Source organism: Oncorhynchus kisutch, linkage group LG26 (assembly GCF_002021735.2).
Source record: "Oncorhynchus kisutch isolate 150728-3 linkage group LG26, Okis_V2, whole genome shotgun sequence".
Taxonomy (NCBI): domain Eukaryota; kingdom Metazoa; phylum Chordata; class Actinopteri; order Salmoniformes; family Salmonidae; genus Oncorhynchus; species Oncorhynchus kisutch.
Window position 1 is genome coordinate 25,303,114 of NC_034199.2, and position 18,749 is coordinate 25,321,862.

The 18,749-nt window shown below is 42.0% G+C and overlaps 2 protein-coding genes across 4 annotated transcripts; one reads left to right on the plus strand and one right to left on the minus strand.

Moving 5' to 3' along the window:
- Positions 1-1,747: 1,747 nt before the first annotated feature.
- LOC109871375 (ATP synthase subunit O, mitochondrial-like) lies at positions 1,748-8,548 on the minus strand. The gene is made up of 7 exons (XM_020462228.2): positions 8,459-8,548; positions 7,964-8,008; positions 7,661-7,771; positions 7,359-7,488; positions 6,595-6,707; positions 4,845-4,931; positions 1,748-1,975 (listed from the first exon to the last, which is right to left on the minus strand). Exons 1-7 carry the CDS (start codon positions 8,483-8,485, stop codon positions 1,865-1,867), a joined length of 624 nt encoding a protein of 207 aa, XP_020317817.1. The 5' UTR covers positions 8,486-8,548; the 3' UTR covers positions 1,748-1,864.
- A 59-nt stretch (positions 8,549-8,607) lies between these two features.
- Positions 8,608-18,418, plus strand: LOC109871374 (sodium/myo-inositol cotransporter). Of its 3 annotated transcripts, none has more exons than XM_020462227.2 (2): positions 8,608-8,701; positions 14,676-18,418. In XM_020462227.2, the coding sequence occupies exon 2, from the start codon at positions 14,731-14,733 to the stop codon at positions 16,879-16,881; it is 2,151 nt and encodes a 716-aa protein (XP_020317816.1). In that variant the 5' UTR covers positions 8,608-8,701; positions 14,676-14,730; the 3' UTR covers positions 16,882-18,418. The 3 variants fall into 3 exon arrangements, with proteins under 3 accessions (XP_020317816.1, XP_020317815.1, XP_031661341.1); XM_020462226.2 differs by lacking the exon at positions 8,608-8,701 and adding an exon at positions 12,073-12,314; XM_031805481.1 differs by lacking the exon at positions 8,608-8,701 and adding an exon at positions 12,078-12,314 and having other exon boundaries at positions 14,459-18,418.
- The last annotated feature ends 331 nt before the right edge of the window (positions 18,419-18,749 follow it).

Consider the following 18,749-nt stretch of genomic DNA (forward strand, 5'->3'; position numbering starts at 1 on the left):
TAATTTTCTTTTAATCCTAGTACTGAATATAATGTGTGTAATTATAACCAAGAATTAGAACAATGACTGTCTGTTCCTTGGTAGAAACGAATGAACTTATCGTCAGACTGGCTAGAATGCTTATCTACACAGGAAGACCTTGGCTTGGTCATAAATTATCTAAATTGGTGGGAGACGATGTAGGAAGGCTTGAGAACTATACTGCCATTGTACCGGAGTGGAGGAGAGACAGGACAGTTCGAAACTTAATGACGTCATTTTCAGTTTATAACCTGTTGTAAATTGTATCATGTTCAGTACTCTCAAGAATAAACGCTTGTGCTTGATTTTGAGACTGGTCTCCGCCCATTTTATGCAAATAAGTTTCTTACAAATCCTTAGAAATGGGCTGAGTGTATTAATTTAATTGGGTATTAAACATATAGGAATTTAATTCCTCTATTAAGAGCATAGTATGGACAGATATACCAAGAAGTGGCAGAGCATATTCCCATGAATGAGAGGAAACACTAATTGCTACATTCTGATATTAATATCTTTTGAAGTCAAAAGAGAAAATATATTTAAGCAATAAGGCCGTGGGGTTATACCAAAGCTAAGGGCTGTTCTCGCAACACGGAGTGCCTGGATACCACCCTTAGCTGTGGTACTGTATATTAGCCATTTACCACAAAGCACCCCAGGGTGCCTTGCTATTATAAACTGGTTACCATCATAATTAAAAAACGTAAACAAATACATTTGCATCATACCAGCATCAAACTACCCAGTTTATAATTAAGCAATAGGATGTGAGGAGGTGCGGTATATGGGCAATATACGACGACTAAGGGCTGTTCTTATGTAAGACGCAACGCGGTGTGGCTTTGGTACACGGACCCACCCCGAGGAGCCTTATTGCTATTATAAACGGATTACCAGCGTAAGCAGTAAAAATAAATATTTGGTCATACAGTCGGATATACCATGGCTTTCAGCCAAATCAGAATTCAGGGCTCGAACCACCCAGTTTATAATTGATATTATGGCACTAATGTGGTACATCAACTGCATCATAAATGATCCAAGCTGATAAACAGGCATTTTATATTCCCTCCACCAGCAACAACCAGTCTGCATGGACACAGAAATACAAGTCTTTGCTAGGTAAAGCGCCGTCTTATCTCAGCTCACTGGTCACCATAGCTACACCCACCCTTAGCATGCGCTCCAGCAGGTATATTTCACTGATCATCCCCAAAGCAAACACCTCCTTTGGCCGCCTTTCCTTCCAGTTCTCTGCTGCCAATGACTGGAACAAATTGCAAAAATCACTGAAGTTGAAGACATATCTCCCTCACTAACTTCAAGCATCGGCTGTCAGAGCAGCTTACCGATCGCTGCAGCTGTCCACAGCCCATCTGTAAATAGCCCATCCAACTACCTACCTCATCCCCATACTTGTTTAGTTTTTTTCTGCTCTTTTGCACACCAGTATTTCTACTTGCACATCTTCATCTGCACATTATCACTCCAGTGTTAAATGCTAAATTGTAATTAATTTGCCACTATGGCCTATTTATTGCCTTACCTCATTTGCATACACTGTATACAGATTTTTCTATTGTGTTATTGACTGTATGTTTGTTTATCCCATGTGTAACTCTGTGTTGTTTGTGTCGCACTGCTTTGCTCGATCTTGGCCAGGTCGCAGTTGTAAATGAGAACTTCTTCTCAACTGGCCAATAAAAAGGCATTACAAATACACTTTGTATGTTACAGAATATTTTATTACGAACACAACTAGACAGGATTTTAGCGGACAAAGCGCTTTATAGGTGGCAGGAAGCAGAGAAACTTTCCCTCTCTGGACGGGGCAATGGACTTAACTATCTCTGATGATCTTGGTCAGTTTGTGGATCTTTGTCTTGGTGGACATGTCCACATACTTATCTCCTATGCTGACAATCATACCACCCAGGATGGAGGCATCAGACTGGAGGAAAGAGAAAAGTAATACAAGTTAAAGCACCATTCAAACCATAGGCATATCAGCATGTTCCAGATTAGTGCTAGCCTGACAGTCCTAAGCCTTTGCATATACCAGGTGTTAGGTAGGGCAGGGCAGGGCAATATCGACATAATATATCACAGTATTTCTCATTTGAAGGTATTTGATGTTTCTGCATAATAAGAGTTCTAGGCTATGCTTTATGGGTAGTGCATGACCCTAGAATGGCAAAACATGAATTCAAAGTTGATTTTATAAATGAGCTTTCTCCATCCTGATTGCTTCAACCAAAAATAACAGGACAAATCTGACAGCAAAGTAGTCCCATTTATAGAACATTGCACAGGAATCAAAAATCCTCTTTGGTAGCCTCCAACTCTGCTACTTGACCAACAGTTCCCATTTGTATAGTTATTTATTACATTTCTGCATTCACTTCCAGCATTTATGAATTTCTTACATTTTCTGCACTAATTTGTTATTACACTGAACAAAAATAAAACGCAACATGCAAAGAGTTGGTCCCATGTATCATGAGCTAAATATAAAGATCACCTTTTTTCAGATGCACAAAAAGCTTCTCTCTCAGATGTTGTGCACAAATCTGTTTAGAACCCTATCATAGCCATGCCAGCCCAGGACCCCCACATCCAGCTTCTTCACCTGCGGGATCATCAGACCAGCCACCCAGACAGCTGATGTAACTGTAGGTTTGTACAACTGAAGAATTTCTGTACAAACTGTCAGAAACCGTCTAAGGGAAGCTCTCGTTGTCCTCACCTGACTGCATTGCGGCGGCGTAACCAGTGGGCAAATGCTCACCTTCGATGGCCACCGAGAAGTGGCCTCTTCACAGATGAATCCCATTTACAACTGTACCGGGCAGATGGCAGACAGCATGTATAGTGTCATGTGGGCGAGCATTTAGCTGATATCAACGTTGTGAACAGAGTGCCCCATTGTGGGGTTATGGTATGGGCAAGCATAAGCCACGGACAACGAACACAATTGCATTATAGTCGATGGCAATTTGAATGCACAGACACCGTGACAAGATCCTGAGGCCCATTGATGTGCCATTCTTCCGCCGACATCACTTTATGCTTCAGCATGATAATGCACAACCCCATGTCGCAAGGATCTGTACACGATTCCTGGAAGCTGGAAATGTCCCAGTTCTTCCATGGCCTGCATACTCACCAGGCATGTCACCCCTTGAACATGTTTGGGATGCTTGGATCGAAGTGTACTACAGCGTGTTCCAGTTCCCGCCAATATCCAGCAACTTCAGACAGCCATTGAAGAGGAGTGGGACAACATTCCACAGGCCACAATCAACAGCCTGATCAACTATGCGAATGAGATGTGTTGCGCTGCATGAGGGAATTTGTGGTCACACCAGATACTGACTGGTTTTCTGATCCACTCCCCTACTTTAAAAATATAATTTAAGATATTTGCATTCCCAGTCATGTGAAATCCATAGATTAGGGTCTAATGAATTTATTATTTCAATTGATTTCCTTCTATGAACTTCGTAAAATCACTAAAATTGTTGCGTTTATATTTTAGTTCAGCGTAGTTATTTTCCTTACATCTTTTGAAAATGTTCAAATTTTTCTTCCACTGACAAGTATTTTTGTGTATTTTGTGTATCGTTGACCAAAAATGACATCCATTTGAATCCCACTTTGTAAAAACAAAATGTTGAGAGCTGTAAATACTTTCTGAAGGCACAATAAGAAAATGTCATGACAGGCCTTTGCTGATATTAGTCTGCAGCTGGTTTCACTCCAAAAAGGTAACCGTGTCCATCGGTATCTACCATTGGGGGTCCAAAATGTGGTGAGGTAACTTTTCTCTTCATCCAAACAACATTCCTGCCAGTACTCGTTTTTTTGCATCCATTCCCAAAGATTAGTTTTTTTCCAGGCTAGGCAGTACCTCATCAATAGTATGTATTTGGTAATGTACCCTACATAAGGCTTTGTTCAGGGCACTTGGATCAAGCAGACTTATTTTGCCTGGCTTTTCCACCACAATCATGTTCCTTATCCACTTAGTAGGTTTGGTGACCTTCGTATTGACACCCTGTTCCTCCATTGAATCAACAGCCTTTAGTATCGTTTCCTTCAGTGGAATGGAGATTTGGCGGGGAAGCTGTTGAACTGGTCTGACAGACACATCCACCACTGGGTGGAGCTCACCTCACAGAGCCCCCAACCCTTCAAAAATGTCCTCAAACTGTTTCAGTATTGCCTCTGAGGTGTTCAAGTGTGATGGGACATTTAGTTTTTCCTTTAGTGCTGACACTGGTTGAGCTGTATTAACTTAAGCTTTTCACATGTTTCTGCTGAAAGGAGAGGCGTTTGCAAGGTTTTCACCATTTGGAACTTTAGCACATAGGTTTCCGCATCATGATTGGCTTGTAGTTCACACTCCCCTACTGCTGAAATAACCGAGCCATCGTACAGCCTTAGCCTTGCTTGGTTGTGGCTGGAGAGCATGTGCCAAGACCAAAGTGGGCACCTTCACTATATAACTAAAAATGTGTGTATGACAAAACCATCAGTAGTTTAAAATGCGATGGAAACCCATTTAACTTGTATTTTCTATTCACTACATGAGAATGTAACCGCAAAAGTTATTTCTGTGCACTACGTCATCACGCACAGCCTTTTAGCCACAACTAATCAATTTGATTTAAACACATCTGTTGGGAGAAAAAAAAATCTGTCTGTGAATGAATACCAGTATATATATTTTTAACAGTTTACCGGCCTGCCATACCAGGAGTTGACAGCAGATAAATCCTTATTGTGCCAACGAGGACACGAATTGAGTATGGTCTCACCTTGGTCTCTAATATGAGTGTCTCTCCCTTTGCCAGGAAGCCGTTCAGAGCCACCTTCAGCTCTGCCAGGTTAGCCTCATCCAGGGGCTGTGTCATACACACAAAGATCAAATCAAACACTATAAAAACTAATATGGAACTCGGGTTGACAACTATATACAGTTGAAGTCAGAAGTTTACATACACTTAGGATGGAGTCATTAAAAATTGTTTTTCAACCACTCTACAAATTTATTGTCAACAAACTATAGTTTTGGCAAGTCAGTTAGGACATCTATATTGTGCATGACAAGTCATTTTTCCAACAATCGTTTACAGAGATTATTTCACTTATAATTCACTGTATCACAATTCCAGTGGGTCAAAAGTTTAAAAACACTAAGTTGACTGTGCCTTTAAACAGCTTGGAAAATTCCAGAAAATTATGTCATGGTTTTAGAAGCTTCTGATAGGCTAATTGACATCATTTGAGTCAATTGGAGGTGTACCTGTGGATGTATTTCAAGGCTTACCTTCAAACTCAGTACCTCTTTCTTTGACATCATTGGAAAATCAAAAGAAATCAGCCAAGACCTCAGAAAAAAAATTGTAGACCTCCACAAGTCTGGTTCATCCTTGGTAGCAATTTCCAAATGCCTAAAGGTACCACGTTCATCTGTACAAACAATAGTATGCAAGTATAAACACTATGGGACCACGCAGCCATCATATCGCTCAGGAAGGAGACATGTTCGGTCTCCTAGAGATGAAAGTACTTCTGTGCGAAAAGTGCTACTCAATCCCAGAACAACAGCAAAGGACCTTGTGAAGATGCTGGAGGAAACAGGCACAAAAGTATCCATAGCCACCGTAAAATGAGTCCTATATCGACATAACCTGAGAGGCCGCTCAGCAAGGAAGAAGCCACTGCTCCAAAACCGTCATAAGAAAGCCAGACTACGGTTTGCAACTGCACATGTGGAAAAATATCGTACTTTTTGAGAAATGTCCTCTGGTCTGATAAAACAAAAATAGAACTGTTTGGCCATAATGACCATCCTTATGTTTGGAGGAAAAAGGGGGAGGCTTGCAGGCCAAAGAACACCATCCCAACTGTGAAGCACGGGGGTGGCAGCATCATGTTGTGGGGGTGCTTTGTTGCAGGAGGGACTGGTGCACTAAACAAAATAGATGGCATCATGAGAAAGTAAAATTATGTGGATATTGAAGCAACATCTCAAAACATCATCTCAAGACAAAAATGGCTTAAGGACAACAAAGTCAAGGTATTGGAGTGGCCATCACAAAGCCCTAACCTCAATCATATAGAATATTTGTGGTCAGAACTGAAAAAGTGTGAGCGAGCAAGGAGGCCTACAAACCTGACTCAGTTCCACCAGCTCTGTCAGAAGGAATGGGCCAAAATTCACCCAACTTATTGTGGGAAGCTTGTGGAAGGCTACCAGAAACATTTGACCCAACAATTTAAAGGCAATGCTACCAAATACTAATTGAGTGCATGTAAACTTCTGACCAACTGGGAATGTGATGAAAGAAATAAAAGCTGAAATAAATCACTCTACTATTATTCTGACAATTCACATTCTTAAAAAAAAGTGGTGATCCTAACTCACCTAAAACAGGGACTTTTTACTCTGATTAAATGTCCGGAATTGTGAAAAACTGAGTTTAAATGTATTTGTCTAAGGTGTATGTAAACTTCTGACTTCAACTGTACAACCACGGTGTGTATGGTGGTGGGTCACCGTACATGTGCGGTGGTGACAGTGCAGATGACCTCGCCACGGTGAGCGCTCATCATTTTCGCAAAGGCGCCAACTACATCTGCGGTCAGGGTCAGACGGCCATTATCTGCCAACACAGCTGAGGAGGAGAGAGGGGAACAATGAAACCTCAGTGGCTTAGCCAGCAGCCACAAATAATATTTGCACAAACTGCATTTGCTTTCAGTAACATTAGTAAGGGTGAGGATGTACTCATAACAAAAGCAAAAATACTCAAGTATTTCTCCTAATCTCTCATTTGTATCACTAATTAATTAAGATCATTAGTGAGCAGTAAACAGTACTCTTAGCTGACGTTTACTTTATATTCCGGTTACAACTAGCCAACCAAAAGGGTAGGTTGTCACTACTTACCACAGCAAAAATCTTTGCTACAATTTGTCTTAATTTGATTTTAAAACTAAAATGTAAGCACATTGCTAACCTCATGACTAACTCCAACCTTAAATGTAGACCAAAAGCACATTTTTGTTTTCATGACTGTCTGTGGTAACTAGTGAAAACAAAAAAAAAAAAGGTATGGAGTGACATACATATCGCTCTTTCCATTTCAGATGGTCAAGAGAGTCAGAAGACAAGGAAATTAAGCAGTTTGGTAGATGAGGCTCTTGACAGCAGAAAAACAATGTCATCCTCCCCAAACCGGCCCCATTTATTTTTCTTACACAAAAGCAGTTTCCAGAACAAGAGTGCACTGTGGAGTATGACTTAGTTAGGCTGGGCGACTCACTGATGAGGTTAACTGATATTGGGGAGAGATTTGCCTTCGTCATGGCATCACCAAAGAACTTCAGCTTGAGGCTGCGCTTGACATGAGGGTTCATCACAATACTGGACAGCTTGGGGTCCTTGATCAGAGCCTGGTAGAGAGAATGAAAAGAGAGAAAGAGAGCTGGTCAAAAATGATAGTGGCCGCATCAGTGCCTAACAAACTAATGAATGTTTCCCTAGTTAATAGAGAGTGTATATACACATTACACACAAGTGGACAGAGTACTGAGACAGGAGAGAGAGGTGCAGTGGATAACTCACCGACAACGTCCTCATCTCCTTCTCTACTTGTTCCAGTTTCTTCTGCTTGCTGGCAGCAGAGAACAGGGCTGTGGCATAGCGACCTCCGACCCCATACACATCGATAGGGGGCTAAAATAGAAAACGCACACAAACATAAGGAATAACCAACCACGTACTTGAACCACAGAGCAAATGAACACTGACATTGCTCAAGCTGTAGCGTGCGTATCATATTACCAAAGGACGTGATCAGCCATAGAACAGAATATTGCACTGATCAAATGACAAGGGTAATTTGAAGTTTAACTTCATAATTCTTACCCTGATCAAAGCTTGTCGGAGAACCGACGTGCTGAATTGACGCACCTGAAAAAGGATAGAGATGATAAAGGAAATGATGAATATAGAACAGTGACGTCTGGAGTGCAGTAGCTGTTAGTTAGCAAGCTATCAAAATCGTTTTGAACTAGCAAAAATCTTGACCACATGTTCTACAATGTCATGCGCCTGTCTTATGGACAACAGTAAATAGTCATGTTATTGCTCCGTTGCAAAATGACAAATAAGCATAACTAGGTAGCTAGCTATATTCAACAAGCTAGCGGGCTGTAATTAACATTAACTAGTTAACAGTAGCGGAGCGGGCTTGTCAAGTTCACAGAAGGCCTCGCGTGTTGTGCGTTGAAAACTATTTCTGCGCGACATCAAAACAATGCACACTGATCCATTTTGTGCCAATTAATAATATACATACATTCTCAAATTAAAAACCCAGCCATGAATCGCATAACATTCACGTTCATCCGAAAATCATACCTGCAGCCCCAGTCCTAATGCTGCCATTTTCTTCAGAGACTGTAGGTCAACTTCTGCGCATGAAAGCTGGTCGCAAAAGAAACACGTATATTCTGAAGCGAGAAGCATTATGGGAAACGTAGTTTGTATGTCGATGTAGTGGAAATGTACTTCCTGAAAGTGTAGCATATGGATAAGCAGCTCAGACAAGCGCTACGAATATGCTGTGGAGCACTCAGGACCTCCTCGGTGGCAGCAATGCAGGTACAGTTGGGAGAGATGCCGTTAAAGTTAAGATAGACAGCAACTAACCATGACATATGGGTAAATCGACAAGGACATAAGGTTGCATATCCTACAAAAAAAGGTACTCCTACAGTAATGGGAACATGAACGAAATTTGAGTACAAGTTTTGGGTGGATAAGCAATGGCATGGCGAGAGAGATGGGGTTGATTGGGAAGGAGTTTAGCCCCTCTGTGTGTCTTCCTGCTATCCCACCTTGGTTGCACCTTAATTGGCTTGTGGTAATGGCTGGAGCGGAATAAGTGCAATGGTATCAAATACATCAAACACATGGTTTCCAAGTGTTTGATGCCATTCTATTTGTTACATTCCAGCGATTATTGTGAACCGTCATGCCCTCAGCAGCCTCCACTGCTTGGTTGCTCCCTCAGCTAGGGATAGATCTAGGTTGCTTGAGAGGGTAAGATTTGTTAAGGAAGGAGTAGATTCTGTTGTAAGTGAACATTTAAAAACACAATACTATGCTTTCTTGAATATATTCACAGATGGATCTATAGACCCTAAAATTGGGAGGACAGATGCAGCTTTTAGTGTTCCTGAGTCTGCCACCTTGGCAGTGACAAAAATAACAAAGGATAATGTATCTGTTTACACAATGGAATTGCTGGCCATACTCTTGGTTGCAGAGTGGGTGGAGGAGGTGAGACCAAAAATTGTAGTGATCTACTCTGACTCCTGTGCAGCACTGATAAATAAAAGTAATTTGTGTCTCAGAGCAGACAGGATGTGTTGTATGAGGTTTTGCAGTGCTTGTGAGACAGATTGTGGTATTTGTGATGTTCCTCTGAGCACCAGCTCATGTGGGAGTAGAGGGGAATGAGGAGGTGGATGTTATCGCCAAGCAGGCTCTTAAACATCCTAATGTTAAGATGGAATTGTCAATCAGTAAAGAAGAAGCCAAGGGGTTGATAAAAACAGTAGTTAAAAAGAAATGGCAAGAGTTGTGGAAAAGGGAGAGAAAGGGAAGACACCTGTATAAGATACAGGAAAAGGTGGGGGCAGGGAGGTCCTCAGGTCGAGAGAAGGGAGGAGTGTGTAATCAGAGACTGGGACACACAAGGCTCAATAGTGTGTCCCACCTTTGAAATTGGTAGGACAAATGCAGACTGGGAGGTGTGATCTTTGTCAGGAGGAGATGGAGACAGTGGAACACGTTCTATTTCAGTACCAGCAATATGGGAGGAAAATGAAGTGATTGTTATTCGATTTAAGGAGTGATGGGGTTGAAGAGCCAAGATTAAGTGAACTGCTGGGGAAATCGTCAGGGGATGTACTATTTAATTATGTATTTTGTTTCCTTAGGGGGATGAGAATATTGGGTAGGATTTAGATCTTCCCTGTCTCTGGTCCACACTCCAGTCCAGTTGGTGGCAGTAAAGGCACCTTAAAGTTGGTTGCCAACTGCCATAAAAAAAATACAGCGAATAAGAAGAATTTACTTCCTAGACCTAAAAAAAATAGTAAGTGGAAATTCACTGTCCTTGTCAGATACACGTTGGCAGACAAGCAACCAATTTAATTGGTTTAAGCTATGTGGCTCAGTTGGTAGTGCATGGCGTTTGGAATGCCAGGGTTGTGGGTTTGATCCCTACTGGGGACCAGTACAAAAATGTATGAAGTCGGTCTGGACAAAGTGTTTGCTAAATGACTCAAATGTAAATGTGTGGGACTATACTATTTCCTCATCAAGGCCATATAGTTGGCTACTTATCAGGTTCTCAGAAAGTGTTAAAAATTAGGCCTATGTAATTAAAATAGGAGCTCCATTTTATATAAAGCTTATAAGTGCATTCTTGCTGATATCACCCCAAGTATGTATTGACACAGGCCTAGTTGTCCCAACATCACCTGTATGAAGATACTGTCAGACTGTGTCAGTATATAGTTTAGGGTCCCAGTGTAGATTGATCCACATTGTTTATGCATTTCATTCTCACAGATGCGCAGTGACACAGCCAAAGTGGCTTCTCCAGACATCTTATGCACCTTTCACCATGATAAAACATGCCACTTATGTGTGCGCTGAACTGAAGGGGTTATCATTGCATACAGGCCAACATATATTGACTAAGGTATAATTTTAATAGTCTTACATTTGTCACATCCTACATCAGACAGAGCCTATTTATTTATCAGAGAGAATGGCAGGCGCTAGTCACTAATCAAAACGCGTACGGTTACCTGTGTGGTTCCTACGCCTGTGCCCAACGATTGAATACCCTCACACTGTAAATTGACGTAAACTATGGACGCACTGAATGGGCTGTCACACCAGCTGTCACTGTACTGTGTTATTGAGACTGCAAATAACTTTAATAACTTATCAAATGCATCCCGTTTATCTCCCCCATATGCTATGACATTACATTCTAGATAGATGCATGAGCTGTATGTAGCCTGTTTGGAGGTCAGATTAGGCTATATGCCAATATACATTTCTGGAAAGTTGAACACTTTGAAGGAAAATTACAAGGGTTTTACAAGTTAATATATCCAAAAGTGCCCATTTCTAGATTGTTCAGTTATTACCATTCCACTGGTAAAGCTCATTATCAACCAGGATATGTAAACCTGTCAGTTAATTAGGCAAAGTGGGGTTTAAGGCAATTTCGACCCAAGTAGCCTAACAGGTTGAATGTCATGAGGAAAGCCAATCCACTGTTTTAAAACAAAGGTTCACTTACAGTAGCATGCATTCTGAGTCGGTTGTTATCCGAAAAAATTAATTTGTGCCTCAAAACAATACGGTATTTCAATTCCAGGCTACTAGAATTAGAACAATAACCAATGGGCGTGTTGCATTTGAAACGTCACATGTGTATTACCAAAGATGATGGATGAACTAACAAGATACTACATGTCTCCTCGCCCTAACAATGGGAGTCGGTGTCCACAAAGCGGCATGGCGGGCTGTCTAGCGCCCGCCAATACGTTCTTTGGATTGGTGGATAAATCTCATTATTGTCATTTAAAAAAAATATTCGACGAGGGTTGTTGACGTCAACCGTCTGTATTCAATGGAGAGAGATGCTATACCACTAGCCGCATGTTGTGAATATGCATATACATCTCGAGGCAACTCAAATGTGTTTTTCTCAAAGTAGCCGGGATGTCACGTGTCCAAAGCAGTACATCAGCAACAACTTAAGCATTACGAAACTTCTATTCAATCAAATAAACATCACGTAGCAAATAAGCCATTTATTTTTTGTTGTTGACCAAATTCGACACTCATTGAGCTACATACAAAACCTTGCTTGGTGGCCGAAGAAAAAAAAAAAATCCCCCGAATTGGGCCTCTCTCTTCCGCTTCCTCACTGATATTACACATGAAGGGCGTGGCAATGGGGAAGAAGCAGAGTCGATGCTTATAAAGTGCAGCTACCTTATGTGTTAAACCTAATTGCTCTGAAGCGGAGGACACGAACTATCTCTACATCGGAAGAACTGACGCAGGAAGAGACGCATACATATTGTCGCCAGAAAAGCAGGCTCAGACAGTCGCATCCTGAACTTGTGGTTTGATGTAGCCTACATTAGCTACAATATAGCGGAGTATTGTAATTGCAATGGTGAGTGTGTATTTTTGTGATGGCCGCCCGTTTTAAATTGTAGCCTAGATAATGTAACTGACGCTAGAAAAGCAGAAGGGACAAAAGATGGTGATGGGGAAAATGTAAAAAGCAGGTCGAGCGCTTAATTTACTATTGTGCATTGGATGTAAATTAATTGAATGTAGGCTACTAGGTCAGGGTCCTATACTAGTCTATTTGACGAATTCAACCACTTGTTTTACTCAAACTACATATCGGCTACCTCAATTAGATATACTCTCCTTGGCATTGCGGAAGATGCGCGTACTCTTTTCTAGAATATTCCGCAGCTGTTGTGTAGCGTGCCACATTTCGTGATTATACTTTGACTACATTGTACTGATCCTCATATCTTTCTTACCAGTATCATGTCGATACCATTTCTTCAAAGTAGATAAGGCCAACTTTCACGAGCTGTCTTTGTCCTTCGTCGTTGTGCATATTCCTCTCTCATGCGGTCTATTTAGCGTAGATCTGTGTATATAATAACAAGATGCTCATGTCTATGCCATAACAATGGGAGCCGTCCCAAAGGCGGGAAAACAAGTTTAGGTCTAAAATAAGGCCATAGAAATGCATTGTGCTTATTTTGGAAAGATATTGACAAGAGTGAAACCTCCTCCTCTCTGAGCTGGGACGAAAACTAGCGCAATGGATTGTGGTCATTGTAGTTAATTACCACGTTTCTGCGCTGAACTTGGTAGAATATTTGCCCAATGAAAACTACATTTCTCGTTTATTATTTGATTTATTTCTAGAGGAACGGCACGTTCGGCTCTCAAAAAACAAAATGTATTTCAAGTAATTGAATCGACGTTGGTCAATTAGCTGTTTAATAACAACAAACAATATTGCAGCAACAAAACCAACAATTGGTTAATCGGTCAGCATTAGCTGTAGACGATGATGCTGGAGGTGACCAGAAATATTAATATAAAATATCGTATTGTCTATTAAATAATTAGCAAAGCTTGCCTCTGGGATAATGACTTGGTTGGGGGCTGATGATGTAATCATAATGCGTCTGTCATGATTGTGTAATACATTAATGAATGAATAAAACATTATTTTTAAAATATTTTTTTATATATTTTTAAATATATAATTGCACTCCTTATTTTACCACTAGGCTATGTAGGCATTTTTGATCTCTTCACATGGACTGAGCTGCTAGACTTTTTGGTTTGAAGCTCTGAGATGGACATGGCTCTTTCTCTTTTAGGTTTAGCCACTATTTAAGAGATTGGGGTGAGGGCTAGAGAAAGTTACTGTAAATACGGTATTTAAATCTGTTACCATGCCCAGTTTGAGTGTGAATAAAGTCATCTGATCAAGCTCTGTTTTGATGACCTGTTTCTCAGAAATGTTGCGTGTGTCCCCTTCGGAAAGTATTCAGACCCCTTGACTTTTCCCACATTTTGTTACGTTACAGCCTTATTCTAAAATGTAATTAAATTGTTATTTTTCCTCGTCAATCGACACACAATACCCCATAATGACAGTAACACATTTTTATTTTTATTTTATTGCAAATGTATTCAAAATTAACAACTGAAATATAACGTTTACAGAAGTATTCAGACCCTTTGCTATGAGACTCAAAATTGAGCTCAGGTGCATCCTATTTCCATTGATCATCCTTGAGATATTTCTACAACTTGATTGGAGTACACCTGTGGTAAATTCAATTGATTGGACATTTGGAAAGGCACACACCTTCTATAGAAGGTCCAAATCAATGTGTAAATAGCTGTGCATCGACGCTCCCCATCCAACCTAATGGAGCTTGAGAGGATCTCCAGAGAAGAATGAGAGAAACTCTCCAAATACAGGTGTGCCAAGCTTATAGTATCATACCCAAGACTTGAGGCTGTAATCACTGCCAAAGATGATACAACAAAGTACTGAGTAAAGTATCTTAATACTTATGTAAATGTGATTAAAGTTTTATTTTTAATACATTTGCAATGTCAACCTGTTTTTGCTTTGTCATTATGGGATATTGTGTGTAAACTGAGAGTGAGGGACAATTTAATCAATTTTAGAATGCGTGTCACCTTTCTTGGTTCCCATCTGACACAGGCTCTAATCAGGTGTTTGTCTTTGTCTTTGCTGTCTTGCAGGAATGTAAACTCTAGGCTATACTAGACCAGAGGCCTGCTGCATCCTCCCTTAAAACTAGTGTTCTCAGTGCAGGTGGATTACACCCCCAAATGCAGACACCCCTAGTGAATTTGACCTGACGGTGGATACTACAGCTTCCATCCAGACAGCAAACCAAAGGATAGAGAATTTTTATTGCTCTTCTGTTACGCTAAAACTTGGCTTTGACTTTTGCAGGGTTCAAGGGAGTTTTTCAGCCGTTTTGAACCAGTGGTTCCATTTAGCACTCACAATGAAGATGGGTACGGCTGTCATGGAGGCAGCAGACATTGCTGTGGTGGTGCTGTACTTCATCCTGGTCCTGAGCATCGGGTTCTTCGCCATGTGGAAGGCCAACCGCAGCACGGTGAGCGGCTACTTCCTTGCGGGACGCTCCATGACATGGGTGGTGATCGGAGCGTCCCTGTTTGTCAGCAACATCGGCAGTGAACACTTCATAGGCCTGGCTGGGTCGGGAGCAGCCAGCGGCTTTGCTGTGGGAGCATGGGAGTTTAACGCTCTTCTCCTGCTGCAGCTGCTGGGCTGGGTCTTCATACCTGTGTATATCCACTCTGGTGTGTACACCATGCCGGAGTACCTGTCCAAACGCTATGGGGGCAATAGGCTAAAGGTGTACTTTGCTTCGCTTTCTGTGCTGCTCTACATCTTCACCAAGATCTCTGTGGACTTGTACGCTGGGGCGCTTTTCATCCAGGAGTCACTGGGCTGGAATCTCTACCTGTCCATCATTCTGCTCATTAGTATGACCGCACTGCTTACGGTCACCGGCGGCCTGGTTGCGGTCATGTACACAGACACCCTCCAGGCCGTGCTGATGATTGGTGGAGCTCTCAGCCTGACCATCATCAGCCTGATCAAGGTCGGTGGTCTTGAAGGGGTTCGGACCAAGTACATGCTAGCTGTCCCAAATGTAACAGCTATCCTGGCCAGTGGGAACTTCACCCACTCACCCTCCTGCCGCATCGAGCCCAAGCCAGACTCCCTGAGGATCCTCCGGGGCCCGTTGGACGAGGACATCCCCTGGCCTGGCTTCCTCTTAGGTCAAACTCCAGCTTCCATCTGGTACTGGTGTGCTGACCAGGTTATTGTCCAGAGGGTGCTGGCTGCCAAGAACCTTGCCCACGCCAAGGGCTCCACGCTGATGGCTGGCTTCCTGAAGGTCCTGCCCATGTTTATTATCGTTATCCCCGGGATGATATCCCGGATCTTGTTTGCAGATGAGATTGCCTGCATTGGGCCAGAGCACTGCCTGGCTGTGTGTGGCTCTAAGGCGGGGTGCTCCAATATTGCATACCCGCGGCTGGTCATGGCAGTGATGCCTGTGGGACTGCGAGGGCTTATGATGGCTGTGATGATTGCGGCTCTCATGAGTGATCTGGACTCTATCTTTAACAGTGCTAGCACTATCTTCACCCTGGACATCTACCAGAGTGCTAGGCGTGGTGCGTCCCATAAAGAACTGTTGTTGGTGGGCCGGCTGTTCGTGGTGTTCATGGTGGTTATCAGCATCGCCTGGGTCCCTGTCATCATCGAGATGCAGGGCGGCCAGATGTACCTGTACATACAGGAAGTAGCCGGATACCTAACCCCGCCCATTGCTGCCCTCTTCCTGCTGGGTGTGTTCTGGAAGCGCTGCAACGAAAGGGGTGCATTCTGGGGCGGTATGACCGGGTTTGCGCTGGGTACCACCCGGCTGACCTTGGCGTTTATTTACCGAGAGCCTCCCTGTGACCAGCCAGACGACAGGCCTTTCTTCATCACACATGTCCACTACATGTATGTGGCTGCTGGGCTGTTCTGGGTGTCTGGACTGGTGGCTGTGGTCGTCAGTCTCTGCAACCCTCCTCCAGATAAGGAGCAGATCCGCACAACCACATTATGGGGCCTGCGTAACATGGGAAAGCTTCTCCTCAAAGACCGTGAGGAGATGTACAAGCTGACGGATAAGAGCCCTTTGCAGTTGAATGGAGGCCTCTATAAGGATCTGCCCCCAGACATCTGCAATGCTAGGTGTCTAGATGGGGAGGATGTCAAGCTGCTAGCTCCGCCTTCTGACTTTGACCCCGCGACTCCCAGTGGCGAGACAACCCCGGAAATGACACTAGCAACGCCCACCACCCAGTTTGATAACGGGCACCCAGGGCTAGTGCATGCAGAGGAAGGTTGTGGGGATGAGGAGGATGGGAGGTGCATGCAGCTGTTGGAGTGGTTCTGTGGGTTTAAGGAAGCGGCATATGATGCCCATCCCAAAAGGACAGCGGAGGACGAGAGAGCCGTTATGGAGATGCTGTACGAGCCACCCAGAACCAAACTGCTGCTCAACTGTGGCCTGTTTCTCGTCTGCTCATTGGGAATATTCCTATTTGTCTACTTCTCTCTATAGACTGGGCCAAAGGAGGGGTTGTTGGGGATTGTTTCAAGGGAAGTTACAATTTTCTAATATTTTATGAATCTGAAGTTTGTAATATTTACAGTGCAGCTTCCTAACAAGGATTCACTGAGCTTTTTGAAATCATTCTTTTGAAACGATTGAATCTTCTGTCTAGTCTCACAAAACTCCGAACCACTTCAACTCTATCCTGTACTTGTCATTTTTGTAAAGTGCTTATTGTTAATGTGACTGACATATCTATTGTGATTTATAGAACTGTGGTATGTGTTTGGTGACATTAGCATTATTTATATTCACTTTTTATATTTCCTTGAACAGTTGTTCCTGTGCTAAAAGTGTTATTGGGACCATTGACTTTGATGTTAGCTATAGCACACCTATATATCTGAATGTCTATGTACTCTGAACATGTACTGTATGTGGTTTACGAATAGTGTGTTCAGACTTTCCATGTACTGCTATGTTACTATATCCATATCAGCACAAGTGGTTAAGCTGGGTGAATTCCTTGTTTAGTACAGCTTAATAGTGTGCTGCTGTGTTATTCCACCTGCTTTTCTATCGAAAGTTTAAGAAACCATTTTAAGGCCTTTTTGTTATGCAGAGATTACCTCAAAGTTACACTAAAGCCATCACCCTCTACCACAGATGGAGAATACACTATCATAAGTGTTTTCCTTTCCTATTATACGTTGTTGATATGGTGATTGCAAATGCCTAGAATTTTTACCAAATTATTTAGTTAATGTTTGTCCTATTACTTTTTATTTTCTGACGTTTCCAATTCATAAGAATACCCAGGTGAGTTGCTGTAGAATGTGTAAAAATGATGTTCTTAAGTATAAAGATGAAAGTATGTATGACAGTTTGTCAACAGGAAAAACTCTACTTTTTATTATACACTTATTGTAGCATTCCAAGAATTGAACATACAGTATCAATGCTGGTAGTTTGTCATGTGTTTATGATTAGGTTAATATTAGCTATTTCTTACTGTTTGTCTGAATGTTGTATCTTCCACAGTTAATGTCATGACATTTGTTCAGTAAGCTATTTTGGTAACTTAGTGACAAAACACTAAAACCAAGTCCTGTTTTTTGTGGGTCTTTTGTTTGACCTTTTATTTATACTGAACAAAAATATAAGCTGACAAGGTAAAAATCTGTCGTTCTAACCCTGAACAAGGCAGTTAACCCACTGTTCCTAGGCCGTCATTGAAAATAATTAAGAATGTGTTCTTAACGGACTTGCCTAGTTAAATAAAGGTAAAATAAAACTAAACGCAACATGCATTTGAGTGAAATCTTTTACCAAATGTGTCTTAGTGTTCAATGCTGAAGAAAATGTTTTTGTTTTTCAAGAAGGCAAAACAATGCCAAAGCAATGCTTACTATTAATTGGATAATGTTTTGTAGTGAAATAGTGGCAACTCTTCAATAGCGTACCTAATGGAGATTCATTTGCAAAGTAGACATGCTATTTCAGACCTGTAGTTGTTTTGCTGAAAATTAAAGCTTCGCTAACCATCCCTGTTCCGAGTCTGATAAAAGGATGATTACAGGCTGACTACACCACTCACGTCGCAAAATATATTTTGAAATCTATATTATTCAATTATTGCACCCACACTGCTCGCATGCGCCAACAAGCGTCTGCGTTGCTAAAATAGAAGTCTGTTCTATTTCTGACGCTGATCACGCTGCAAGTCCTGCCTCTCCCATCTCTTCATTGGTTCATAGAAACGAGTACCCACATGCCATCTCCTTATTGGTTATACCCACGTGGGTGACTGAAGACGAACAAGGTTGGTGGCGGTAATGCACCTAATTTATGAAAGTTGCCAATCGCAATATAAAGTC